This window comes from Hirundo rustica, chromosome Z, assembly GCF_015227805.2.
Source record: "Hirundo rustica isolate bHirRus1 chromosome Z, bHirRus1.pri.v3, whole genome shotgun sequence".
Taxonomy (NCBI): Eukaryota; Metazoa; Chordata; class Aves; order Passeriformes; family Hirundinidae; genus Hirundo; species Hirundo rustica.
The window spans coordinates 28,492,824-28,519,161 of record NC_053488.1 but is presented as its reverse complement, the minus strand read 5'-3'; the positions used below and the strand labels follow the sequence as shown (position 1 = coordinate 28,519,161).

Genomic DNA, 26,338 nt, shown 5'->3' with positions numbered 1-26,338 from the left:
CCCGCTCCATCTCTTCACAGCAGCAGGTGGCTGTAACTTCAAAGATGCACTAATAATATAATGGTTTGATTCCTTCATCCTGTAACACAAAAAAAAAAAAAAAAAAGAAAAAGAAAAAAAAAAAAGCCACAGAAGTATAAAAAACAATCAACATCAGGTGGTTTCTCTAAGAGCTTTGTCTCTCTAAGATGGCCTACCTGAATGGCTTAAAGTCAGAAATAGTTTGGTATTTTTTTCCCACAGGAGTAACTTCAAGTAAAGTTCAATACATTTGTCTTTTAATTACAAGTATAACAGTGAAATTAAAATACAAAATCAGCATGTAAGATTTGCATAGAGATAATTACTACTAAAGAAGTACAAACTTCTAAAGTTTCACAACTAAAAAGATTTACCTGCTAAACAACAGTAGCACAGTATAAGATATGAATGTTAAGAATGTTAATATATCAGTTAATGTATGTTTTACTTGCACAGAACCAAAACCTGAACAGCAGAACACTGACCAGGATGGGTTTGGTTTACATCATTACCACAGAACCACAGAAAAATATTAACTTGAAGCACAGTTTTTATTTCTTTAAACATAGATTAAGCAGGTTTCTTTATCATAAAAAAAGCTTTAAATATTATCCCCTTAAAACAATAATGAATTTTGATGTCAGGTCACAACAGGCTTGTAGGTATGAGAAACATTACCTGTAACCAGTAGCTACAATGCAGAATAAGCTTAATGCTGGGACTCAGACTGAGTTTCTTTCCTCTAACTTCAGTCTCAGCTTCAACTCTTATAAAATGGAGTTTAAGTTGCATTCATTAATAGCTCCAGCTTTCCACGTAATACTCGCAATTATTGCACTTGTACTGGTTGTATTGGCTTAGTAAAGCCATTCTAAAGCAACAATTTAATAAGTGTACATTTTAAAGCACTTGATCTTATCTACAAAGGAAATAAAGATGATGAAACCACAATTCATTTAAAACTTAATTGTGAATAGTCTTAATTTTCAGATTTTAAATGGATGTGCATTTAGTAACTACACTAGAAAAGCAACAGATGCTGTAACTACCCTATGATGACTAATTTGGTCCATGTCAGTAATCAAGTGATGTTATAAAAAATAAACTAGTTTATCGTGTATAAAATGAGTAATGTTGCAATTTTGTTCAGATTGCACAGTACAAACAAGCTAATATCTAAATTAATACTGTTACAGGTAGTTATTACATAGGGACAGCAGCTAGAAAAAATAAGTACCTCAAAGCAACAGACTTCTGCAGCCAAATTTTCATAACATTGTAGTAAAGTTAAATATGTCTTAGTTAGAAGTATGCATATTATAAAATGTTTGAAAAAATGTTTAAGTATGAGCTGTTAAACTATTTTTTAATAGGAAGAGTATAGGATGATTATTTACATTTTAAAAATCCAGAAAAGAATTTACAATGAAATAAATAACCTTCAGCAGTCCCTTAACCCAACTACAAGATCTGTTAAGTGGCAGTAGAAAACAGGTAAGCCACCTTGTGTCAGTGTTAGGTCAGTAATGTATGCCTCATCCAGAAAGAAGTGCAACTCTGCTTTAACTTTACTAGTCATCTAGAAACATGCAAATACATATAGGTACCTCCAAATATGGTACAGCCTTAAGTATTTGTACAAGATTATTCACAAAAACATACAATATATTTTACAGTCCTTTAATACAAAATATCAGTATCAAACCAAACTAACTGTGTTGATCAGACATTAATTAGGCAGGCAAGCTGCAAAGAAAACAGTTTTTATATTTAATCCCCTCTTCACCTTTTAAACTGAAGCAATATATAAGTAGTTTCTTCAGAACATGTTGGTGATGTAAAGATACTGATGAAGATTGGCTGAATCCATCTCCAAGTGTGTTCACTGTCTCCAACACTATTTAAAGTATCAAAATGTAAAGCTGCAGTCTGGTGATTGCATCAGAAAAGTCATGCCTCCTTCTGAAATTATTAGATGAAACTGGTGTTTAGTTATCCCCACTAAAAATTTCAAAGATTGAAATATTAAAAAAACCAAACCAAACAAACAAAATTTTAAAAATAGTTCAAATCCAAAACACAGAAGCAGATCTAAGAGCTGGTTTGCTTCCTTTCACACCTGATGCTTGGGAAGATGTTCACCTTCCATTTAAGACACAACACAGTCATAACTGCCTTCTTGGAATGAATCCTCATCCTCTGTCTTAGCCTTGTCCTCTTCATGTCTGCTTGCACTGCTGCTGCCAGCATCACTCTGAGGATTAGTGCCATGGCTAGATGAAGTCCTGCTTTCCTCAGCTCTTGAGTTTGTTTGTTCAGGAACCTTAGAAGGATTCACTGGCTGAAACGCTTCAGGTTGTACTTGCTCTTCTACTATTTCATTTAATTTCTGTATCTGTGGTTTGATGATACTTAGAAATGGCTTGTACCCAGGGCTAGGAAGAGAATGGGACAGAACACCATGAGTGAATTAAAATTAGTACTTCTGTCATGCACCTGAAAAGCAAAAATTATTTTAAATAAAGGGAAAAAGACAACCCTAATCTAACAATATAAGTTGGAAAGCTGGTTGCTTTGAGTTTGTTTTGGTTTGTGTTTTGGGGTTTTTTTCCCCAGCTTGATGACCACCCTGTGAAGTTATGTTTCGGCCAAGGGTACCGCAGTAACTCAAAGTTACTTTTTAGGTAACAAACTATCTACAGCTCAACTGCATGTGAAGCTGGGATGTAACACTTACCAATCTGTAGAAGCCCATTTGTCAACAGCATCTAGGCCTGTCTTGATGTTCTGACAGATTTCTCCATCAGTATCAGAGGACTGCATGATACTGAAAACCTGGTTGATAACTGAAGATTCTCTGAGAATAAGGCCTATGATAACACACCAATCCAGACATCCTGCTTCCATGAAGATATGTAGCAAGTACCTATATGGAAAAAAAGGCTGTTTATTTTCCTAGTCCCAAGAAAAAAAATTGCAGTGTGATTGTGTAGATTGTTTCTTTCTCCGGATGCTGCATGCCAGCAATTCTCAGTCTCAGAGGCAGATATGTCATTACTTACCGCAGCTGCACCTGTGACTTGTGTGGCCCTTTACTGGCCAGCTCTAGAGAGAGCTGCTCAAGCTCTGACTGAGTTAAACTTAGACTGGAGAAGTTTTCGTCCACCATTGTCCAGTCTCCATCCACCATAGAACTCGTTTCAGTCAGGTCTGTTGCTGAACCAATGCTGCATTCATCACCTATCAAAAACACTCAGAAACATAAGGGAAAAAAGAAACTACTTACTTTAGTAAGACTCAGAATTTCTGAACTACTTCCTATAAAAACTGACAAACATAATGCTTTATAGTGTATCAAAGTTACTTCAGGCATATTGTCCATCCTGCTTCAGCATTCTTCTTGTCACACTGGATGGTAGAACTACTGTTGCAGGAATGCAATCGTTTGTCTATCCAGTAAAAATAATTCAAGAGAATTATTATCAGTAAGTGATCCTAGGTATGCGTTGGCAACCGTCATAAAAGCACCAATACAGCATCTTGCATACTATAGTCCTAGAATTAAGTCTAGGAGAAGTTACAATCTGTCTAAAATTCTGCTTACTTAACTTTTAATTTTGTTAAAATGAAGTTTCAATATCAAATTATTTTCTTCACAGAAAGCCATTAAGATTTTGAATGCTTTTTAATATAAGTATTTCCCTGCACAAATTACAAAAAGAAATATTTCCAGCAAAAACATCAAAAGCACATGCAGTAACAGAATTTTCAAAGGAACAGTAACATCAAAGCTAAAACCATTACAGTGGTGAGTCACAAAGGCACCTACTCTTGAGAATGATTGCCATATTAAAGCAGATGCATCTTTTCTTGGAAAATGTTTAGGAAGTCAAAAAGCTATTTGATTATCTTCTTGCCCATGAATACCAGTGCTGCATGAGTAATTTGTGAAATAGTTACTAGAATTCAGCTTGCAATGTTTTAAAGGCTATTAATTTCGTTTCTTTAGGAAAAAAATGCTTCAAAATGCATACCAAAGTCGATTAAAATCAAAGGTCTTCATCCAGCTCAGAAAAAAAACCCCAATTTATTTGTTCATAGAAAGAGCAGTAGTGGCAGACATCAGTAAAATCAGTGCTATGTAAAGAGATACTTGTTTTCTTGCAGACTTCAGATTTAAAAAACAAGAGAAACAGGAGTGAAAATAAAATGAGACTGTGCCCAAGGAGAGAGGATCTCCAAATGCTCTGAATCTCACAGAAGGATCTACAGTCTTAAATTAAGAGATTGCACTTCACACTTAGATCTTTGCCCTAATAGAGTGGAAAACACATGATTTAGATACTATTGAAAATGTTGCTCTATGCTCAAGGACAAGAGGAAGTATGAAACATTTTTAAAATAAAATTAAATTTAAAAAATACTAGAATGGTTGGACAAACTTTTTCCATCTCTATGTTCAGAAAAAATAAATACAAAGTACAGTTTCTATTTTAGTAAGCTGATCATACATTGCAGTTTTTAAAAAGCAACAGAAAAAATACAACTATATGGGTCTCTAATTTCCTCAACTTCCTCAATAAGTAATGTATCTAATATCATTCTTAAGAAACCCAAAAGCACAAAGTTCATGCAATTAGAGCCGTTCCAACCCCTGCAAGAGGCTAATTCATGCAAGAGACAAAGAAACAAAAACTCACAGCGTAGGACACTCTTCCTAGCGAGACTGAAAAAATACTGAACATCAAGTTATCACCACTGACAGAAACTTCAGCAATTATCTATTTCATATTTAACCTCATGTACTTAGAGATGTACAATGTGGGCATTGTATTTCTGTTGTAAAAAATTCAGTACACTTTTCGGTAAGTCCTTTTTCCTGAATTTTTCTTATCAGCAGTTGAGAAGTGACAATACAGCAATGACAAGCAAAAATCAAAATATAAGCACACACTTCACATTTTTCCAATGACCAGATTGAAGGAAGAGTGACTAACCTTTACTAAGCAAAGGAGAAAGGAATGCATCTTGCATGTGTGGTCCATGGGATGAAACAGTGTCAATCTCTCTCTGAGAAGAGCTGATAGTACCAAGCCAGCTGCGACTGCGAGGTGTGTTTGAAACCCCTGTGTCCATTTCCATGTTTACAAAGGTGTCTGCAGACTGAGATTTTAGTAGTTGCTCCCCCATGGCTAAAAAAATCAAAACACACCACAGAAAAATAATGCAAGTATCCAAAAGGAAATTTAGAGTGTTCTCTCCAGGCATTTCAGGAAGGTAAAACTTGCATCTACATCAATATTCAGGGGACCAATGAAATGCAAGAGAATGCAGCAAGTTTAGGCATTTCCAGAATTTCTGATCAGCTTTTTATGTGAGCACTAGCATAAAAGAAGTAGGATGTAATAAAGTGTTAGCATCAACAGAAGTAAACAATGATGCTGATACTGAAAAAAAAGGAAGACTTGGCAGCCAATGTTAACATTGACATATGGATATAAGGTAGTGTCAACTTTGCTATAAAGAGATAAGGTAGTGAACTGAGAGAACAATAACATAAAGGAGGTTTACAGCAGTCTTCAAAGTTCTTACCATTTAATAAAATAAATTTCAAATATTAGGAACATTACTACTTAATTAAAAAAAATTAATCAAAAGCGCATCAAGAGACTACAAAAGGATATTGATTTTAGTAATTTTCTGCAGCAGAATTTACACTGCAGCAATTTCCATGTTCAGTTTAACATCTGCACTGATGTCCAATTCAGTACATCCAGGAAAGCAGGAGATTTCAACAGAAATAGTAATCATATTAAGAGATACTTTCTATGCTAAACAGAATCTCTTCAAAAAATACACTCTGTGTGAGAAAGCACTGCAGGTGGCAAGCCTCAGCCTGTTCTTATCTTGGCTGAAGAGAAGCAGAACCGAGTGAGATTCACAACTGTAGCTGCAGGAAATCTAGTTCATATCAAACTCAGATGTTACTGTACCTGTCTTGTACTTTCCATTCTTGAAAGGTGAATTAATAGACGAAGCTGGTATCACTGGAAATGGCCAGAGGAAATCCTTGTGTAGCTTTTTCAAAGCACACACAAAGTCCTCCACACGGGCAGCTCTGGCTCGCTCCTTGCACAACCAGCCAATCAGCTCAAAGCCCAACTGTGCAGCAAAGCAGCCAAGGTCTTTCAGCTTGATTTCCTCCAGCAGACGCCGAGCGTGCCGCCAGAGCATCATGTCAATGTACATGTTCTCGGCACAGTCACTGTCTTTACTCCACCTACACACACAGCACAGAACAGCCAAGTGAACACTGATAAAGATGAGTTGCAAAGGCTGTTGGCCACAACTGCAGAACACTGAGTGACCACAGTAATAAAAGGGGAGCTTTCTATATAACAGCAGAAGCAGTTTCTATCATTCCTTGCTGTTTATATTCTCTAAAAGATCCCAATGCCTCAACAGGTAGGTGAAATAAAGGATTTAAGCTATAACAGCAGCAGCATTTATAGAGCATTAAACTATTCGCAATACAGAAAAAAGTAAAGTAAGAGAAATAAAGGGCAGATGACAAAGCAAAGTTTAGAGAAATAGTCAAGCATTGGCCTAGAACCTTTCTATCAAAACTTTTAAGATAGTACTCTTTTTTAAGAATTACTAATTTGAAATTTATACTAGGATTGTTTTTTTGGGGAAAACCATCAAAGCAAAGATAATAATGAATTTCAGTTCACTATTACTTTTGAACTGTAATGCCTATCATCAAGATATATCAAGTTCGTATACAGCCGCTTTAGAGGGGTTCACCTCAAGGCATAAAAGGTTCTATCTGTAGTTTGGAAACACACTGCCAGATGAAGATGCACATAGTAGCAGAGCAGTACACTGTGATGCTGTGAACTGTGAGCTGTTCAAAATGTATTTTTCAGCAAAACAGATTCTTTAAATATGAGGCATGTGGTCTCACTAGCTACGTAAATTACTACACATGTAATGTGTACCACATCCAGTGGTTTCGAAGTCTTTTGGCACACAATATCTATTGTAAGCATGCATGTGTATACATACAAACACACATACATGTGTGAGAATATATTCTAAGAATTTTATGAGACACAACAATACAAAAGTTGTGAAATGATAAATGCAAAACATGTAGAAGGATATTATGACAAATCTATCATATAATTTATAACGTCAACTGGTAAGAAAGTTAGTCCCATACCTAATAAAGTGGAGAAGGAGAGGACATTACCTTTTTCCAGATGGGCCAGAAGGCATACTCAGTGTTTTTGTCAAATTAAATTTGCTATGGAGATTCTCTGCTGATTGGGATAAACTAATGCTGCGATGCCTGAAGAATTCAAAGCCACCACTTGAACTAGGTTCCTAAAAGCAATAAAACCAAAAGATACACTCAAAGGACCATACCTGATATATAACATGAAGATTAATCATATAAGGCTTGACGCACAGTATTTACTTTTCTCATCACAAACCTGAGTTGTTGGTGTAGCTGGGGGTGTTTCTGTTTCTCCAGAGCCAATGGCTTTAAGAAATCTAATCATATGACGACAGAGATCCCACTTTCCCTGCTCTAAGGCAGTATTAAATAGGAGAGTAGCATGTTGTCTGCTAACTGCTGGAACTTCCATATTCTGCAAGCAACAAAACATAATTAAATGATTTACTTTTACTACAGAGCATCAGAACTTCTATTAACTGAAGCCACACTGCTTCACATTCACTGAAGATTATAAACAGCAAATTTAATGCTATTATTTTCCTGTTTAAAACAGTAAACTGACTAGTTACACTGCATGATCTTACCACCCCTCATAATTGGACATAATATCAAGAGAAAACTATTAAATTAAAAATCTGTTGAACACGCACAACTTTAATATGACACTGTTTTTAAAATGCTGCAGTGCTAGTAAATATCAGCACTCTTGCAATATATTTGGTGCCCTTACCTGTAGGATAATAAGGTAAGAGGCAGCCGTGTCCAAGTCCTGGGCCATTAAGCACTCTTCAAATAAGTCTTTTGGGTTTCCAACAGCAGCAAAAAGGTAATTCCACAGGGCATATTCTGTCTTCCTAGCACAATGAACAACTGTCTGCAGGAAGAGGGGGAATTCGGTAATGAACTTTGCCACAGTGGGAAGGAGAGGGTCGGGAATGGGTTCCCGCGAGGTAGCTTCTTCTTCCAGCACTTCATGAAGCATCAGTTCTAGTACATGAGGAAAGTATGGTAATGTGGCACAGGAGTGGGCCAAAAGCAAGGCTTGTTCACCGAGGTTCCTAACCAAGAGCTGGCGTAAAATGTGATGGAGGTAGATCTGAGAGGTTCTCTCAACAATGGAGAAAGGAAAGAGAACCTCTAAGTGTTCTCTAGCACTGGTTTGTGTGTATAAACAGTCATAGAGCACAGTGTCATTAACAGCACCAAGAACCAAGGCATCTTCAAACAGAACAGCCAATGGGTATATGTTGATGTGGAAAGGCAGCATGATCCGTCTTGACAGAAAGGAATGCGGTTTTCGATGATCTCTGGGAAACAGGGGAAGCCAGACTTTCATACCTGCCCCACCACAGCTGAGCCACAAAGCCTCCAGTAAGTGGCGTTTCTGTTTGTTAATCCTGCAAGTAGTCCATACATTTTCAACAGACTGCGCTAGGACAACTGGAGCACAAAAAGGCAGCTATTTAAAATGAAAAATTAAAAATAAAAATTAAAAAAAAAAAAAAAAAAATCAGTATCCATTATTCCTTTTATTTTTACCCTATTGACAAGAACTGTATTTTTCAGCAAGGAACAACTGTCTTCAAACATGTTATTCTTCTAATAAAGAAGAAACAAATCTGCTTCTCTCTTATCTGCATCCTAGCATGTGACAAAAGACAATACTTATGTTAATTCAAGACATTTCTTTTGTTTTTTTAACCTCCTTAATACTTGGGAAGCAGAGAGATAAGAATAAAGGTGAAAAATAGAAACCTGCTCTGTACTTCTTCAGTTAGCCCACAAGTCCAACCTAGAACTGACAAATCTTTACGTGAACTTCCCAAATTTCACTCTCCCAATGTGTTTGTTTCACACAGAATGGGTTTTCTTCAGCCCAGAAGAATTGCAAATTTAGTAATTGATTTCTATTGTTGTTATTTCTAAGAACTTTGTACCCATACTCTGCAAAAAATGGTAACGTTCCATAAACGTACAAAAACAGACTTCTGTTACTGATGTATACCAAATTTTGGGTAGTATCTTTACTCTTAAGGCTTGTCTATTTCATTTCAATATAACTAGCAAATGCTAATATACTTCCAGCTAATAATTCAGTCTGTAACTGTAGATATTACTTTGCTTATGGCCCTATTTTCTTTATGTCTGGACAATTCTCTTCCACGGCTTCTTCCATCACTGACATCTTTGAAGTCATATGCAGTACTCCACATATATTTACTCACATGCTTTCTTTGATTAGGATTATTATCTTTGTCTCGTATCTGGGGTCCAGATCGATCCCTTTGCAACATGATGAGTTGTCCTGCTAAGTTAAGCATTATACTTTCAGCTTCACAAGCCTACAGATAGAAAGAATATTATGCAAATTATTTAAGTTTTTTGAATGATAATTTTACTCATAATCACAATAAAAACCCAGAAAAAAAAAGTGTAAATTAAATGTGCCACTTTATAGAGATGACTAACAACTGAATTCAGAAAAATCAAGAACGAGTTATTGTGCAAAGGAGTTAATACTGGAAGGTTTCTTATTCGCCAGACTCGTTCCATGGGTTTAATATGGACTTTTCCAACTACGGGTCTTAAAAATGGCAATCCACCAGTATTCTAAGAAAAATAAAGCTTATTTTTCTTATGTATTCTTATTACTATCATCACAATATGATTGCCAGTCTCTGACTGCAAAGACTAACATTGGTACACAACGCAAGAGCTGAGCCACACTTGTGCAGCATCTTGAACTTTTATTTAGCTGCAGTTAGAGAAAAATTGTTTTAGTAAGGTGTGTTAAGAAAGTATTCTGCTAAGTTAAGCCTACTCGGACTGCAACCCGGACAACAAAAATCCAAGTTCTCTTTGCATGTGCTTTCAGTGCCCCGACTAAATTTTGAAGTTAAGACAGGGACCTTTACATCTTAAGTCATTGTTTGGCTGTTGCAGAATTGACAAAGAGTACCACATAGGGTCATATGCCATCTTTTCATTTTTTTCTATTTATTTTTTGAGTAATAGACATGTTGTTGTGAGAAAGGTAATTCCTAATGTCATGGACTGCTTTGTTTTTTAACTTTTAATACACAATAGAGCAATATGTCATTGACAGAGTTAAATTTAATTTGTTAACCAGGAACTGATTCCTTTGCAAGTTAAGAAGAGAATGTATGAAAAAAAAATCTAAACTCTTACTTCTGTTTCTACCTCCTCACCCCTACTTCCCGTATAAAATGTCTATATAATGAACATCAGAAAAAAACACATTCTGGATTTTACCACATGGAAGAGCCATTGATTTATGATTGATTTACCAACCAGGTTACCTTTAAGGAGTAAGCTAACAAATTCAGGCACAAATTCCACCAAAACTGAAGACCCATTACCTGCTGAGGCATCTTCAAGGTGATGCCAGTCTCTGTTCTCACTGATGTCAACGTAACAGACACTACAAGAAAAGGATGAGGAATGTACCGAGACATGGACACTTCTTGAAGAATTTGGATACTGGCAGTAGGATTAGGACTGAAAGGAAAATGACTATATTTAGAAATTTTACAACAGTACTTAACATGAAATAACAACATTGAAGTAAACCTAATGAAAATCAGCAAATTACCCTTAGCAAACCATTTACTCTACAGAAAAATTACATTCCTTTAATCAGGAATCAGCAGAAATGCCCACATATCTACTCTACATGAAGTTACCAAACAAACTGAAACTAGCTTACTTCTCTTGATATTTTGGGAAATACAGCTATGAGTGGGTAGAAGACAATATCAGATAATTCAGAATACAACTCTATTGACTCTTCAATGAGACAGTTCCCAGGTTTGGAGTCTGTTGGGAGCTTTTTTCAATAGCATTGAAAGTATTTTTCTCTGAAGTTCCTCAACAACTTGCTTTTTTCTACCACAAAAAGGTCCCTTCTTGCTAAAAAGAAGATACCATAACTAAGAAAATCACATACTTAAGCACTTTTAAAAAACCTGCTACCTCTGAATGTTTATCTCCTCCTTAGATTCACTAATCTTAACTGTCTGAAAGTATCTGGCATATCTTACATTGCTACTTCTTTTGCACTAAAACAATTCCTCACCACCACACCAAGACCAAACCTTTTCTTCATTCATCTTTGTAAGACTGCTGCCACCTTCCCTTCACTAGTTACTGCTTCTAATGTTAGAAACATGTTTTTATTTTAAAATATTCAAGTATGTGGGTGTCTTTTAGTACCTTTTTCTTCTATTCATATTCAGTTTTCAAGTTCCTATAATTTAGGAACATGTTTGTTCACACAGATGGAAATGTGCATTCATCAGTCACTACCTACCTCCACACCTAATGTGCCTATCAGCTACGCATGCAAGTGACAACACTCATGAACTTGTGCTTAGAAATAACACTTACCACTCTGTATTTTAATAATCTGACTCCACCAGTTATCAAACACCTTTGTATTATTGTAAGAATTTACTCAGACTGAGAGCAGATCTACAGGTACCTTACTGCAAAAGCATTCAAATAGTGACACTCACCCCTCAGACCTTCTCTCAATACTGTAAAGGCAAATGGAACAATCTGCTCTGAACAATATCACAATGTCCCGGAAGACACTCAGTAGTAACGTGTTTGCTTGCACTTTGGTGATGTGAGCAAACGCATTATCAAGGTTAGACGTCCGCAGGTAGATTCTCAGCTGCAAGGAAAAGGAGTAGTTTAAATACAAATTCTGTTTACCAACAAGCTAATAGTAATTCCACATCTGGTTATTTTCTTTATTGTGGAATGGCTCTCAAGAATTTCTACCAAGACACATTACTGAGTTTGTATTTCATCAAGTATTTTATCCATTGCATTTTATTATTACATCTGAAGTGGTTAAAGTACAGTACAGCTGACTCTGAAGTACTGAACAACAATCATAAGGAAAGAATTTTATTCACCAGTTTTAAAAAGCAAAGAGTAAGTAAATCTCCTCTGCCCATACAGTTTAAAAGCTTGCAAAAGTGTCCCAAAACACTGTAAACAGATTATCTCGGAACACACTTTGTGCTAACATGCAAAAATATCACATAGTTTTCAGAACAATGAGTAGATTCGCTCTAATCAGCAGAAAATAGTTTTTAATAGCAACAACAAAAATCTTCTGCAAAGAATTACTTTGAGAGAAAAACTCTGAATATGACCAAAAGCCACCAAAGTTTATAGTGTATAAGCATGTTTATAATACCACAATACTTGTCATGTACATAATATTACTGTCATACAAATCAGATATTCTAATCATTATATGTTTACTTTGAAAAAAAGTATCTCACCTCTTCCTGGTGATCATTTAAATTATAACATGCAAGAACAATGAAGTCATTCCACCATGCTAATCCACCTGTCACCATCATAGTTTGCTCCTACAAAGAAAAAAGCAAGCAAATGACATAGGTATGTATTTATATATACTTATGCATATGGACATGTACATTATATGGGTAATTTCTGAAAGCCATGCATGATCTCTATAAGCCTTACTCATAGTGGCAAGACTATGTATATGAAGCTGTTAATGTTTAAAAAACCCAACTACTAAAGAACAGTTTGTGAAAGACAGACCTCATCCTACAAAATACAGTTCCACAGCTCTTATGCTATTGGCATCCCTGAACTCTCTCACACGTGTTTCTAGCCAGAATTTACATGCTTTACATCCAAAGCTGTCACGTGAACTCTCAGACAAATGGAATTAACTGTCTGACTATACGCACTCAAATCTGGAATACTCTGTCAATACTCAGACACGAATTACTGTGTCAAAACCACAAGATCTGTGTTTCAGACATTTTATGAGAAACACATGTAAAACCAGCATCCCTAATCCCAAGTGTGTCTACAAGCTGTTTACTTGAAAATTATACTCTTTCATTTTCTCCAAATCTCACATGCCAACAAATAAAATTATACCTGTGCACCAGGTATAAATTCCATCACCAAATAAAATTCCATCACCTCTCACCTGGGTAATGTTTCCAAACAGCTTCCATTTTTTGGTGAGTAAAGAATAATGTGCAAAACCAAATTTGCCAACAACAGCAACATTCTGTCCAAGCTTGTCAATAGCTGAAAACTGTAAGAAAGAAAAGAAAAGTTACCAGGGCCTCAGAAGGGAACTTATTTAAATGATACATCTTATCCAAATATGCCACCACAAAGCAATGTAACATCAGATTCAAAACATGTGAAGTACTTTCATGTTTCATACTTCACTAATACAGTTTTCTTTCTGGAATGTAAAATAATGATTTCATTTTCAGAGTTCAGCCAATCCTAATGGACAATTACCCTCCAATATTTTTAAATAAGCATGAACATATTCTTAAAATAACTCACCCTTATAGGCCAGTTGCTCTCTAGATATGTATTATGAATCTAAAAAAAAAAAGAGAGAAAACCAAAACCACATGACTATACCAACTACAATTAAAGTACTGATTAATTGCAACATCCTAAAGAGATTTGGACAATGTCAGTATTTTTTTTTTTTTTTCCAAAACACTATCATAAAGGCATTTAATGTTGAAATTTTGTTTTTAAATACCATTACTGCCCCCACACCAAAAGATACTGATGCCTAAATGTTACCCTGTTTTTAATACACAAAATATTAAAATGCAATAACAACATACAGCAGCTAATACTGTATTACAGATTAATAGTCACAATCTGCTCATCTCTCCTCCCAGCTACCTCCCTTTCCAAGAGAATCTTTGAGGAACATAAAGGTTTTAATAAATACAGTCTTCAGGCAGGACTTTCAGTATAGGGATGAAATTTTGAATCCTGTCACAAATACACACCAGCATACCTAAAAGCCTTCTTACGAAAGAACTTGACTGGAATATGTCAGATCAAATCTCAGTGCTGGATTCTTCACACCACATGGGATGATGTAAACCCAGCTTCAAACTCCAGTCTTCTGATCAACGCTTCCCACAGAAATTCCAATTGTTTCAGCTTTATTTTTACCACAGAACAAATACCTCTCCTTCCGACACCAGTTTCAGAAGACAGAAGAGCTACTGGGCCAGCTAAAGTGGAAATTCAACAGTATCTAGAACCTGCCTTACATGCCTAGAATCTTTTAATACTACCGATCCATGTGCTATGCAAAGAACAAGATATTGGGGACCTTTCAGAAACCTTTATTTTAAAAAGTGTCACCAATTCAAGCATGGAAGAATACACATTAGAATTACAGATTAAAAGACATTTATCTTTTCCTTTATATTACAGGAAAAATAGAAGTCCCATTACTACCCTGGAAACAATTTATTCTTTGAAAGCTTAATGTTGTGATTAATGTTGTAATGTTCAAATAGATGCTATTTTTCATGCTTAAAAATACAGCTGGAGTCTGAAGGTTGTATTCATCAGCTGAATATGTTTTAAAGCATTTTGTATAAATAACAAAACAAACACCTAAATGATTTCTTGCGCGTTGCACTTCTTCTCCCTTTCAAAGCACATGAAAGTAACTACTCCTTCTCAAAGTCCTAAGACCTTCAAGACTGTTTTTATTTGATAGGGGGCAAACTCAGTCATAAGGTTAATACGATCAGTTTTCATTTACCTTTTTCAATGAGAAAAAGTTGTACCACAGCAAACCCCCAGAGACAATAAAAAGGCAATGATCTCATACCAGAAGAAAAAGATATGGCAGAGAGTGAGTCAGCCACATATTCTACTCCTACAAACTCTTGCAGGCACAAAGCACATATGGGCAACCAGGGTCAATTACCTGTACAACATGCCAATGCCGGTGTCCTAGTAAAGTGCTTAAACCCTGAGAATCTAAACTGCCATCTGAAAATGGGCCTCTTTCCCTGCTGTGGTTATGTTCAGAGTGTGCCGAAGTATTTCTGGGACTCTGAGTCTGTGCTGCATCTCCGCAATTCAAATATAAGCGATCTTCTCCTTGAAGGAGGACTTGTTCCTGGTTACTCTATATTAAAACCAAACCAAAACAAAAAAAGCAACTTTGAATTCCACATACAGAAGACAAGGAAAACACCTGATCAATATATTAAGAGATTACGAGTAAACAATATGAAACACAAGTGTTGAGGCAGTTCTCAGTTTTTGTATCACTATATTCTAACAGGTTTTATGTTACAGTATTGCATAGCAGTATTTTCCCAGTACCATCTTAAAGGCTCTATGACAAAAAAGACAATTGTAATGGCTGCAGAACAGGCTTAAAACCTGAGAGAACAACTCAGAGGTTGTCTAAAACTGGAACTATGATCTAAAATAAGGATATATTTAGCAACAAAAACAAAACTTACCATACAAGGATTAACAGTGAGTGCGCTCTTGATGAACTGAAACTGCAGAATACCTAACTGTTGAGATCCATTATTTGCATTTCTTTGAGGTTTCATGTTTGAAGAATTCCCATCAATGACCCAGAGATGATACCCTTCTGATCCCCAGGTCTGAAGGTAAAAGAATCGCAATAATAAAATCCCCAACTCAACACTACATACATATACATAAATATAACACTACATAGTCTCATAAAACAAGAACTACAGAAACTTATGATCTTATGATAGACATGAGCCTGGAAAAAATCCAAACATTTTGTTGTTTTAAAATGTATCATTATAGGAATCAAACAGTAAAATTCACAAGGTACAGTAAGAATCTAACTTGGAATTATTTCCTGTCTTATGTAAAAAATAATGATTAAACAAAGTGCAATTACACAGAGACACCCACACAAGTAATGAAGACTGTTTAGTTTGCAGTTTAGGGCAACAAACAAAAATTCCACAGAGCCAGATGTGAAACAATCCCGATTTCCAAAATTACACTGGCTGTAATTCAATGATACCAGAATTTCAATCTTTGAAATTCTTAAAGGTACATTTAAACGGTACTGTCATTGCATATATATACCACTACTTGGGATGCATGTTTAGAGTTGTCAATCTTCATAGCAACTATGTCATGATAAATAAACCAAATTGTTTTAGAAACACAGCACAAAATTCACCACGGTTTGAAATTTGTTCTAATTTAAAATTAAAATTTACTCTAATTTATTCTGTTTATTTATTGATTTTACAGACTAGCAGGACTGGACTTAATGTTAACTAGTTTGTATTAAAAAAACAGCAGTTAAGTTTCTCTGGAATTCATAATCTGAGTAAAGTTACTTTAACTGGTCAGCTAGAAATTTTAGAGAAATAAGGGCATTTACAATTAGTGTTGATCTGTGTCTGCACTTTGAAATATAGCACCAGATAAAAAAAGAAAAATGAAGAAAAAATGAAAGTGTTCATTCTTAATATTAAAGGCAAAGGCAAGAAAATGTATGTCATGCATACTTCATGATCAGGTTAACACATGAAAAAAAAATTCATTATTTGTCCTTTTTTCCTTCAATGTAAAATTGCAGTTAAGAAGTGTAGTAAAGGCATCTTGCTGTGAAAATGAATTTAACAAAAGAAAGACAGTTTGATTTTCTGGAAATCTGTTATACTAAAAACAATTTAAAACTATAAGAGCCATCCTATTACAGTATTTTTACATTCATATTTACCATGGAACTGATTTTTAGAGGGTCCTTTTTGGCACCATCAGATTGATACCTTAAAACCAGAACAGAACAAGTCTGAGTTTGCAAATAACTTCATCAGAATAATAAATTAAATTCCTAACTTCATATTTTCATATGGTTTTATACTGAATCTCATCTTAAATGGTACAGCCTGTTTGATCCATGATATTACAAAAAAGGCAATGCAACTATCAGATGTCTAGCATAAACTATTTGAAATACGGGCGCTGAGGGAATTTTAATATTTGCTTGCTCAAGCTTGCTTCTAGGGTAATTTCTTTTACAGACAACAAGACCACTACAAAACGAAAATAATACATTTTGGGTTATATTTAAATGATCCCCTCCTAAATATTTGCCAATGATTATCTCAATATCTAAGAATTCATAAAGGAAAAACATTTTTTAAAAGCCAATTTGGTGAATTATTTTCTAATTAGATGTTTTCAATTAGAAAAACAAATGCTTCTAATAAACTCTTTATAATGTCATTAAAAATACTCACGCAAAATCACCTCCTAAAGTACAGATAAGCTGAGCACCAAAAACACTCCATAAGGACAAACCTCCACATTCCCAGGTCACCATCACAACACAGCTATCAGGTGACCATCTAATTAGTTTAACGGGTCCTGTTTTATTCCAAATATCTGTTTAAAAGCAGACAATAAAATAAAACACTGAAAGTCCTTCATCTGGTTTCACCTTAAGAGTATAAACAAAAATATATGGAAGTAAATATTTGACTTTTCAATTAACTGATGCACTAATCAAACTGACCATCTCAAAATGAATAAGGAGTAAACAAACAATGGTTTCTTTCCAACATATGCTTGGTTTAATCAGAAACTAAGAATACAGGAAAACATGACAGATGTACACTGCTATAACACAACCACAGAACTACAATTCTGATAAAGTGATTTTTTTTTGGACAATAGAGGCACTTAACACAACTGTAAGACTTCTGGATTTGTTTCTTAACTGAAAACCAATAGACACACACATTTTCAGTTGAGGATACAATTTACCCACTTTGCATGTTCCTTACTTTCAAGCACAGAATACTACATGAAAAAATACATGCAGTGCAGGAAGGATACAGCATTACTCAGTATTTTTTCTGTACCCTACATGTCAGTTGCTTCAAAATAATTCGCAGTTCTATTATACTCATTATCAGTTTTTACAATAACCTCTCATTTCCTCAGGTAATTGAAAAGTAATTTCAAGATTAAGAATTAGTTTAAAAAAAAAAAAAAAAAACCAAAAAAAAAACCAACCACCACCACAATCCACCCACCCAAACCCTCATATCCAAAAATTAATTAAAAAGAAAGCAGCTAAAAGTGCAAAGACACAAGAGTTAATTACTAGGAACAGACAGGAGTAAATACTATTCACATCAGTGATTATGCAAACAAATAAACAGAGGTTAAATAGCCAAGGATAAAAAAATATACTACACCCTAAAAATTCAAGCAATAAAAGTAGCTCACCAGGATATTGTTTTGGTGTCAGTTCCAATTTATGAGAAAACTGCATGGCGCCAGTGGTGGTATCGATCGTATAAACCTGCACAGAGCCACTGGAAGACATTACACATGCTTTAGACTACAGACCAGGTGGATTTCTTATCAGTTTCAAGAGGCTAAGAAAAGCTGCTTTTTCTCTCACCAATAAATAGCAAATTTATCTGGAACAGAGATGTTGAATCAAGTAATAGTCAAAGAACTTTATGAAACAAATTTCTAAGATGCTTTCTAGAGGCACCCAAACCACCAGGCCTAGAATAATCAATGCACTAAAGCTACTTGATTCTCTTAAAGTACGTATGTAAACACAATCAACAATCCTTCTATTAGGGAAGGCAGTATTTACTCAGTGCCAAAGATTCATCAGGGATGTACTAAGGCATACTAAGATCAGTAAATTAAAGTAACTATTTTTCTCTCTTCTCTTTCAGAGGAATACATTGTATTGCTACTCCAAACAAGAATACTAGTTCTTAAGAGGACAGATAAAAATAAACCAGAGTTTTTTAAACGCTCTAAAACAAAACCCAAGTAAATACGAAGAATAAAAAGCTGCACTCTAAGGCCAGCTTAAGCAGTATTATACAGGGGGGAGCTGAAGGAGCAGTAAGCTAAATACCACATCTAAAAGCATTTCTGCACATTTAAATTACAAATATTCAATTACTTAAGCAGACAACATTTTTCTTGACCAAATCTTGATTGCACAGAGCATTTTCTAAGTTGAGTGCGGAGTGCTGATTCTTGTCCAATATTACTATGACTAACTACTTAAAACTGACTTTATAATCCTGCTGGGATAGCAGCACCTTCCAATCCCTGCTACTGGTCCAGCCACCTTTGAATTCTTCTTCCCAGACTAGAATAGCAAATATAAATTTCAGTTGCAGTTCAAGCAGGCAGCCATTTCTTTCTACCTCTCTCCTGCCTTCTTGACAGCCCATTATCTCTAGACAGAGTGATTATTTTCTTCTTTACAGTTCTTACAACACAACTTAGTAAGAAGTAACTACTAATTCAGCTTTATAATGAAACAATCTCCCCCTGCTTTGAACCAGCCTTAAAAAAACTTACTTGGCACATCCAAACGCCATTAGCCTGTATTTGTTATTTACTGCCACACAAGTTCCATCCACAACATCTTGTGCCCAAACACCATGGAGCTGCTGTAGGGAAAAGAATTCAGAAGATTTTTTTGTTAAACAGTGCTTTTATTAATAACAGTCATCTTCTATCCATGTCTACTATATTACACATCTGTCAGTTCACCTTCATGATCACAAAATTTCTATTAATGTCAAGATTAATTGACCTGGCTCAAAGGAACAAAATCCAGCAAATGCAAAACCGGTTTCATTCTTCTTAATATAAACTACAGAAAGATATCAGTATGTAAGAAAACTGTTTATAAGACCTCTTACTAACAAAGTCAATACCTACAAGGCAAAAAAGTCACTAACAATGCCTAAGGAAAAAAATAAAAAATCAGCAGATGGAACTAAGAAAGAAGAGAAAAAGAAAAATGGGAAACTAAGTTCCCATCTGCAACAGCTGAGATATTTTAAGTGGATGAAGGAGTCTGATACCAGATGGGGGTTTTTTTGGGTTTTTTTTTCTGTAATTAAAATAAAGATATCTAAGACCAAAATGTAATAATTTTTAGACTAAATTAAAGGTAAGAAAACACCTAGCTTGGAAAAGATTCCTGTAAAACAAATTCTGAAGTATGCATATCACTATGAGAAAGAGACAAGACTTGATTAGGACTAAGCCCTAGACGTAGTGCTTATGATAGTTAGCCACAGAAAAAAACAATTCTTATCACCCTACCTAGAACTTCTAAGAGGAAGTCTGTTGGTCTGACACAGTAAGACATGGTCTATCATGACAACTTGAACAAATAAAAGAAAGTTAAATCTATTATCAATTATGGTCTCCCAACAGTACCAACCCCATAAAAACCTAGCTCGAATTATGCTAAAAAATGCAGTGTCGTTCTTAATGTAATCTCTTTAAGCAGATGTTAAACTTTAGTTTCTTTGTAACTGAACAAAATTGAAAGTAGAAAGCTAACTGAAATGCCGAGACCAAGGAAAACACAGTTATTGTGCATGGTAGAAATGCTAAAGGAAATTTACCTCAGCAGTGAATCTACTTGACACTGGTGTAATGAAACCAACTCTGCCATCATTAAAAACAACAGCAAAGCCATCAAGTGTGGCACAGTATTCCATATCTCTGATGCAAACATCTTCGAATCCCAAAAGTGAACCTGCTGAGAAAGTATCAGTAATTTAAAAATATGTGAACACAGAAATATTGCAAGCCAACAGACATTTCAGATGTTTACTTATTACTTCAAAGAGAAAATCTAATTTAAACAGGCCATTTCATTCCCATTCACAACGGCAAAAATTTCCCATCTCTGCACAGAGAGAATATATTATATTAGATGATATGTCATTGAGAGGTAACTATTGTAAGCAATACAATCCCTAAAACCTACCTCGAGAAGACTGCAGATCTAAAGAAAATGGAACTGTACATAGGTTGATGGCCTTCCTTCCATTGGTCATACCATCCCAGTGAATGAGATGGAGAAATCCATCAGCAGTAGCCACAAGTAGATCTTCTAACATGGACTGCAAACTAATAAAAGATATTTGTTAATCCCTAAACAAACTTCATCTCAAATCAATGTCACAGAAATACCAATTAATGTCATAAACACTCTATTACTACATCTTGTACCAGCAACTGCATTGTAAAGTTACATGTAAGTTACAAACACGTACCACGCTAACAGATTACGGTATATACCTCAACTTCTCTCCAGCAATCACAGTTCATTAACAGGTCTGTACTGTTAGAGTATTTGCTTAACTGGTATACTAATTGCTGAAATAATTTCAGTACTTTTGACTAATCATAAGACATTGCTGCCAACAATCAATTATTCATCTATCCCAGGAAATTAACAGTACTGACTAGGCTGCAAATAATTCACAATACATAGATCTGTGGTTGAAATAAACTGATGAAGGAGAAATTAGACTCCTTGTAAATCCTTCCTTAAACATTTCCAAAATCCTGACAACTACAGTTATTCTACTTGCATACAAAACTTTTTCCAGTATATGCAGTATTTCCTGCATGTCTTCCAACACCCATTTTCTCCTAAGAGCCTCTTCCCAAACTTCACTTTGTTACTTTTCCACCTCACTCCAACCTATGAAGTTTCACCAACTTTTCACACATACTTAGCACGTTCAAAACTTCTTTATAGGACAGACAATCACTAAAAAAAAGCAAGAGGTAAAGTGTACTCTATGCAGGCATCTGGAGAAATGCTGAAATGTTGCAATACAATTTTGCTCTAACCTACCAACGCCTCAATGAAATCTCTAATACACACTGTGAGCTGAAGAACAAAGTCATTTATAGTAGTGCACAGTAATACTGAACATACTACATACTTCTATATGCCAAAAATATCAGTATAGCCAAGCACAGAAAGAATTCTTAAATGGTAATTCACTTTTTCTCCTTCTCAGACTTACTAGTTCCTAATAGTAACTCACCAATATTAGTCTTTACTATTAATACGCCTAAAAACTTATTAGAAGCCTTTTCTTCCATCCAGTTTTCCCTTTACTTTTCAAAAAGTACTGGTATATAAGGAAAAATTCTCAAGACCCAATTAATGAGCATACCTTGTGATAGAGGCTTGCAAGTCCAAGACTTTCTTCACTTCTAAATTTAACAAAGGAGCACATTGTTCTTCCTTATAATGTGGGGTTCCCTTCAGATGTGGGCTTCCTCTACAATGCAAGAGAAATATTAGAATTACAACAGACTGCACCTCAAAAGACACAAGAGTAACTGATTTACATTCCCATGGTCTTTCCCCCCACATATATATGTATACATATGTATACATATGTATACACCACACCCCAACCAGTCATGTGCAATCTGTCACAAGCAGCACTGAATATCTAGGACGCAATTTGGTGCTAAACTATGATAGTTTAGTCTATCATATCATCCTCTATGTCCATAGAGTATGTTGGTCAAAATAAGACAATGAACAGAGAATGAACATTACAATAGCTGTGTGGCCTGCCCTAATACTCCTAAAATAAGTGATATATATCTGTGAAAAACCTGATTTAATAAATTGGTACTCAACTGTTAACAGTAATTAAATATGTTGAATTCTTAAATATCTCCATTCTTTTTCAGGATGCAGGTATTTACATATATTACAAACCATAAAATGTTTATATTTCTTCCATTCCTTTTGCCAGATCAGTATTTATAATATAAATTCAGCATGCATAACACAAATAGACAACTATCACAGTATTTCATAGGAATATTTCTCCCTGCAGCAAATTAACTATTTTTTAACCTAAGACCTACTAAGAAGAGATGACTGAACACCGATTCCTTCCCTTTAAACAGAACATTACACAATCAGCTTCTAGATGTAGAAGGCTTCTTATTTTTATCTTCCTCATTTTAAATTTCACATTCCATTCATTATGTTACAACATCATTACAAATTACAATACAGAATCATTGAAGTATTCTTTATTTATCTGGGTTATCAGATGTACCATGTGCTTAACTTTTTTTTGTAAATGAAAACTGGCCTACAGTCATAAGTATTGTAACATGCCATCCAGCTCATCTATCTAATGAGCATTATGCTAGTAAGCAAAGCAAACTATGGATGAAACAGGTACTGCAGACAAGTTAGAATTCATAGTAACTTCAATAGTCAGAAACAATACATATATACACAAATTCATGTAATTTACCTGTCTTTTAAGTGACAAAACACTTATTTTAATTTACATCAGGGTAGCAAATATAACTGCTTAAGACACAGCAGAAACCAAAGCAGATGCAGCTTTAGGTAAGTTTGACAGCAGAAGGATACATCAATCTCCTTCATGTCTTGTCTTAGTAGATGTCAAGTTCTTAATTCACCACCATTTTATAGCAATGCAAACTTACTATCTGCTATTCTTTGATGGACACTATACTTTTCCATATGTAGCAAGGACAAAGATATACACCAGCTAAGCTAAGACCAAGGCAACCTTTGACAATCTAGAATTAGGAGATGGAAGTGGTATCATTTTTTCAGAATGAAACTATGATGACTGTGAAAAATTACAGCAAAAAATGAGAAAAAGTATTTTAAGATTAGTTAATCTACCACCAAAAGACGGTAACTTGTATATATTTAAATTATTACAATGTTTGGTTTGCATTCTGAACAAAAATTAATTGCAAAAGGCAGCTGCCTTAGGAAAGATCTAGCCCTTCATGTAAGCTAGCTATCATGGACTGACAGGAGCCTTGAAAAAAAACAGTAATTTCTTTTTTTTAATAATACTAGCATGGTGGAATTGTTTTTTAAATGTTTTTTAAATCTTACAAAATCCCAGGTGTTTGGAGATACGCTTTTCAAGCCATATGGACACACAGTTCCAGACAGTATACTCCCAAACTAGATGAAATTAGTCTGGTTTTCCAACAATCAGTGGTACAACCAAATCGTGCAAGCAAATGACTTAAACTGAGATGAAAGGGTTGAGTAATGCAGAAATGTTACGGTTAGGTAGGTATAAGACAACATGTCTGTGTTAATTGACCAAAGTATATAACCAAGTGTAAACTCAGCATTTCTGCACACTACAAACTACAAAGCCAAAATGGTAACAACATGGTTTAAAAGATGTCTTTTGCAGGAAGAAAAATTTCAAGTCTCAATGTAGGCTGGCTTTTTTTCCTTCAATACCTTTGATAAAAAATAGCTTGCAAGGATATTTTAATATTTTCAGTTTCACAAGCTAGTTTTAGCAAATTGGTCACCCTCTGTGGCATCTCATCTTTCCCACTGGGGCACTATCATTTCTGTCCCAAAAAGGGTTCTTGCATCCAACTTGCAAGAGGCTGATTCACACAGAGTTGAGGCACACCACCCTGACTGAAACTCCAAATATGCCACTATTTCAATTCATTGCCTGTGATTATGTCTAATTCATCAATTCAAAAAGAAACCCCAAGTATGGGTGCAAAGGAGGTGCTACTGAACGTACACTGTGTTCATATAGTCCACATCTGCATGAGTCAGCCTTACTGGCTGAGTTCCTTTGACCTTTAAACAAAGAATGCACACAGATGACTGAAGCAGGAAAGAATGTTTGGTCTGGGTTGCCACATCAGCATCTGCTATGCTTGCAGCCAAACTTTGGGTAACTCACTTCTGCACAGGAATTGAGAGGAACACATTCCAGTGACTGACCAGCTGCATATCAAATCAAATATAATCATTGGTATTTGCATGGCATCTATTAATATAAGTAAGTCAGTGAATAAATCTCTTTAAAACTCAAAACAGGAAAATCTGCAACCCAAGAAAACCTCAAACATGCAAAGATTAGGGATACTGTTTTTAAAAGCCCCACCACACCAAACTTAAAAGCATCCTAAATTCAAGAGGCAGCACCATGCAAAAGCAGAATCAGATAAGACTCCTCAACTGGTAGGAAGAATTTCCTTGATGTTTGTTATCTGAAACGGTAGGAAGTTCGGGGAGGAACCAGGACACCAGCCTGGTAACTTTTCTAGAAGCACAGTACTGCATTTATGGCCTCCATTAATTGCACAGCATTTAAGTCATACAACATGATACATGGACAAAATTCACTCAGAAATAACATAAACACATTTGTCAATGCTACTGAAAGCATCTAAGAAATACTTAGAAGTTCATTATAGCAGAATCTGAAAGCAAGTACTTAAGGATTTCTTTGTAATTGCAATTAAGGTATATAACACATATTATTTTTAAGCCTGCTTTAAGTATTAAAAAATAATTTCCACTGTTTTCTGCTTACTAATGGAGAATTCTACTTCAGAGACAAAATTAGCATTAAATTCATATTTAAGTTTCCACTGTACAGTCTGGGATAATCATAGTAATATAGTTGGCAGTTATTGTTGGATAATAGTTCAGAAAAATTCAGAAATGCTCTCAGAGCCAAAAAATATCGTACTTAAAAAAAAAATACTGTGGCTAATGGCAAACAATGTATTACTTAAAGGACAAACAACAAACAAGTCCGTAGCATTCATTCTCACTAGCTAAATCATACAAGTAATGAGAACTAATGGAGACATTTCATTGAAAAACATAGGAAAGACTTCAGACAATTAAAATTATTTCCAGAACAACTACTTGAAACAAACAAGGTAAAATATTTTGATACTACTTTTGGGTTATGAGATTCTTAGTTGTTCTTGATGAAATGGCTTCTTCAATAGTACTTGGAGTAGGAGGGAAGAGACAAGAAGAAGATTAAAAATCATGATGTTTCAGCTATTAATGGCAATATTTATAAGCAATTATATAAATATAATGTACAGTGATTCTAAAATAATTTACTTGACCAAGAACCCCAAGCTGTTCTTCTTGAAGGCAAGAAGGCAAAAAAACTGACAACAGCCATTATTGTTGCATTTAGCACAATTACACAATGTTTACTAACCATTTCACAATGGTTCAGACGAACACTTTCAGTTAATGTTCACACTGAAAAGCTGAGGACTTCATTTTTTATGCCTGATACAATGAGCCTGCATCATCACCTGTGAGCTGTGATTTTCATGCAACAAGCATCTTCTCACCCTTAAACCTGCATCTCTCCACCACACACTGAAGGCAACTACCAGCTGAGGATTAAATACGGATATAGAGCTGTATCCATACAGATTGGCAATAGCTGCCCCAACAAAATTACAGTGAGTATATGGTAACAACTATAAGGAATAAGTGCTTAGAAAAGTAATTCTTAGTACAGCCTTTACTACACAATTAGGTAGTGCCAGATTTCTGCAATG

At 35.1% G+C, this 26,338-nt stretch overlaps 1 protein-coding gene across 2 annotated transcripts in view; it reads right to left on the bottom strand.

Moving 5' to 3' along the window:
* Positions 1-256: 256 nt before the first annotated feature.
* Positions 257-26,338, bottom strand: part of RIC1 (RIC1 homolog, RAB6A GEF complex partner 1) — a 46,535-nt gene continuing 20,453 nt past the window's right edge. The window contains exons 4-26 of one of the 2 annotated variants that reach the window (XM_040089994.1): positions 22,132-22,239; positions 20,925-21,067; positions 20,557-20,693; positions 19,493-19,584; positions 18,383-18,471; positions 17,389-17,533; positions 16,866-16,914; positions 15,604-15,753; positions 15,057-15,260; positions 13,649-13,687; positions 13,275-13,385; positions 12,586-12,675; positions 11,803-11,963; positions 10,648-10,786; positions 9,493-9,609; positions 7,998-8,726; positions 7,521-7,679; positions 7,277-7,410; positions 6,015-6,301; positions 5,019-5,213; positions 3,084-3,261; positions 2,759-2,947; positions 257-2,456 (exon numbers count right to left, since the gene is read on the bottom strand). In XM_040089994.1, the coding sequence (XP_039945928.1) occupies positions 2,171-2,456; positions 2,759-2,947; positions 3,084-3,261; positions 5,019-5,213; positions 6,015-6,301; positions 7,277-7,410; positions 7,521-7,679; positions 7,998-8,726; positions 9,493-9,609; positions 10,648-10,786; positions 11,803-11,963; positions 12,586-12,675; positions 13,275-13,385; positions 13,649-13,687; positions 15,057-15,260; positions 15,604-15,753; positions 16,866-16,914; positions 17,389-17,533; positions 18,383-18,471; positions 19,493-19,584; positions 20,557-20,693; positions 20,925-21,067; positions 22,132-22,239 (3,931 nt within the window). In that variant the 3' untranslated portion in view covers positions 257-2,170. The remainder of the gene's footprint in view (positions 2,457-2,758; positions 2,948-3,083; positions 3,262-5,018; positions 5,214-6,014; positions 6,302-7,276; positions 7,411-7,520; positions 7,680-7,997; positions 8,727-9,492; positions 9,610-10,647; positions 10,787-11,802; positions 11,964-12,585; positions 12,676-13,274; positions 13,386-13,648; positions 13,688-15,056; positions 15,261-15,603; positions 15,754-16,865; positions 16,915-17,388; positions 17,534-18,382; positions 18,472-19,492; positions 19,585-20,556; positions 20,694-20,924; positions 21,068-22,131; positions 22,240-26,338) is intronic. The other variant, XM_040089995.1, reaches the window with a different exon arrangement.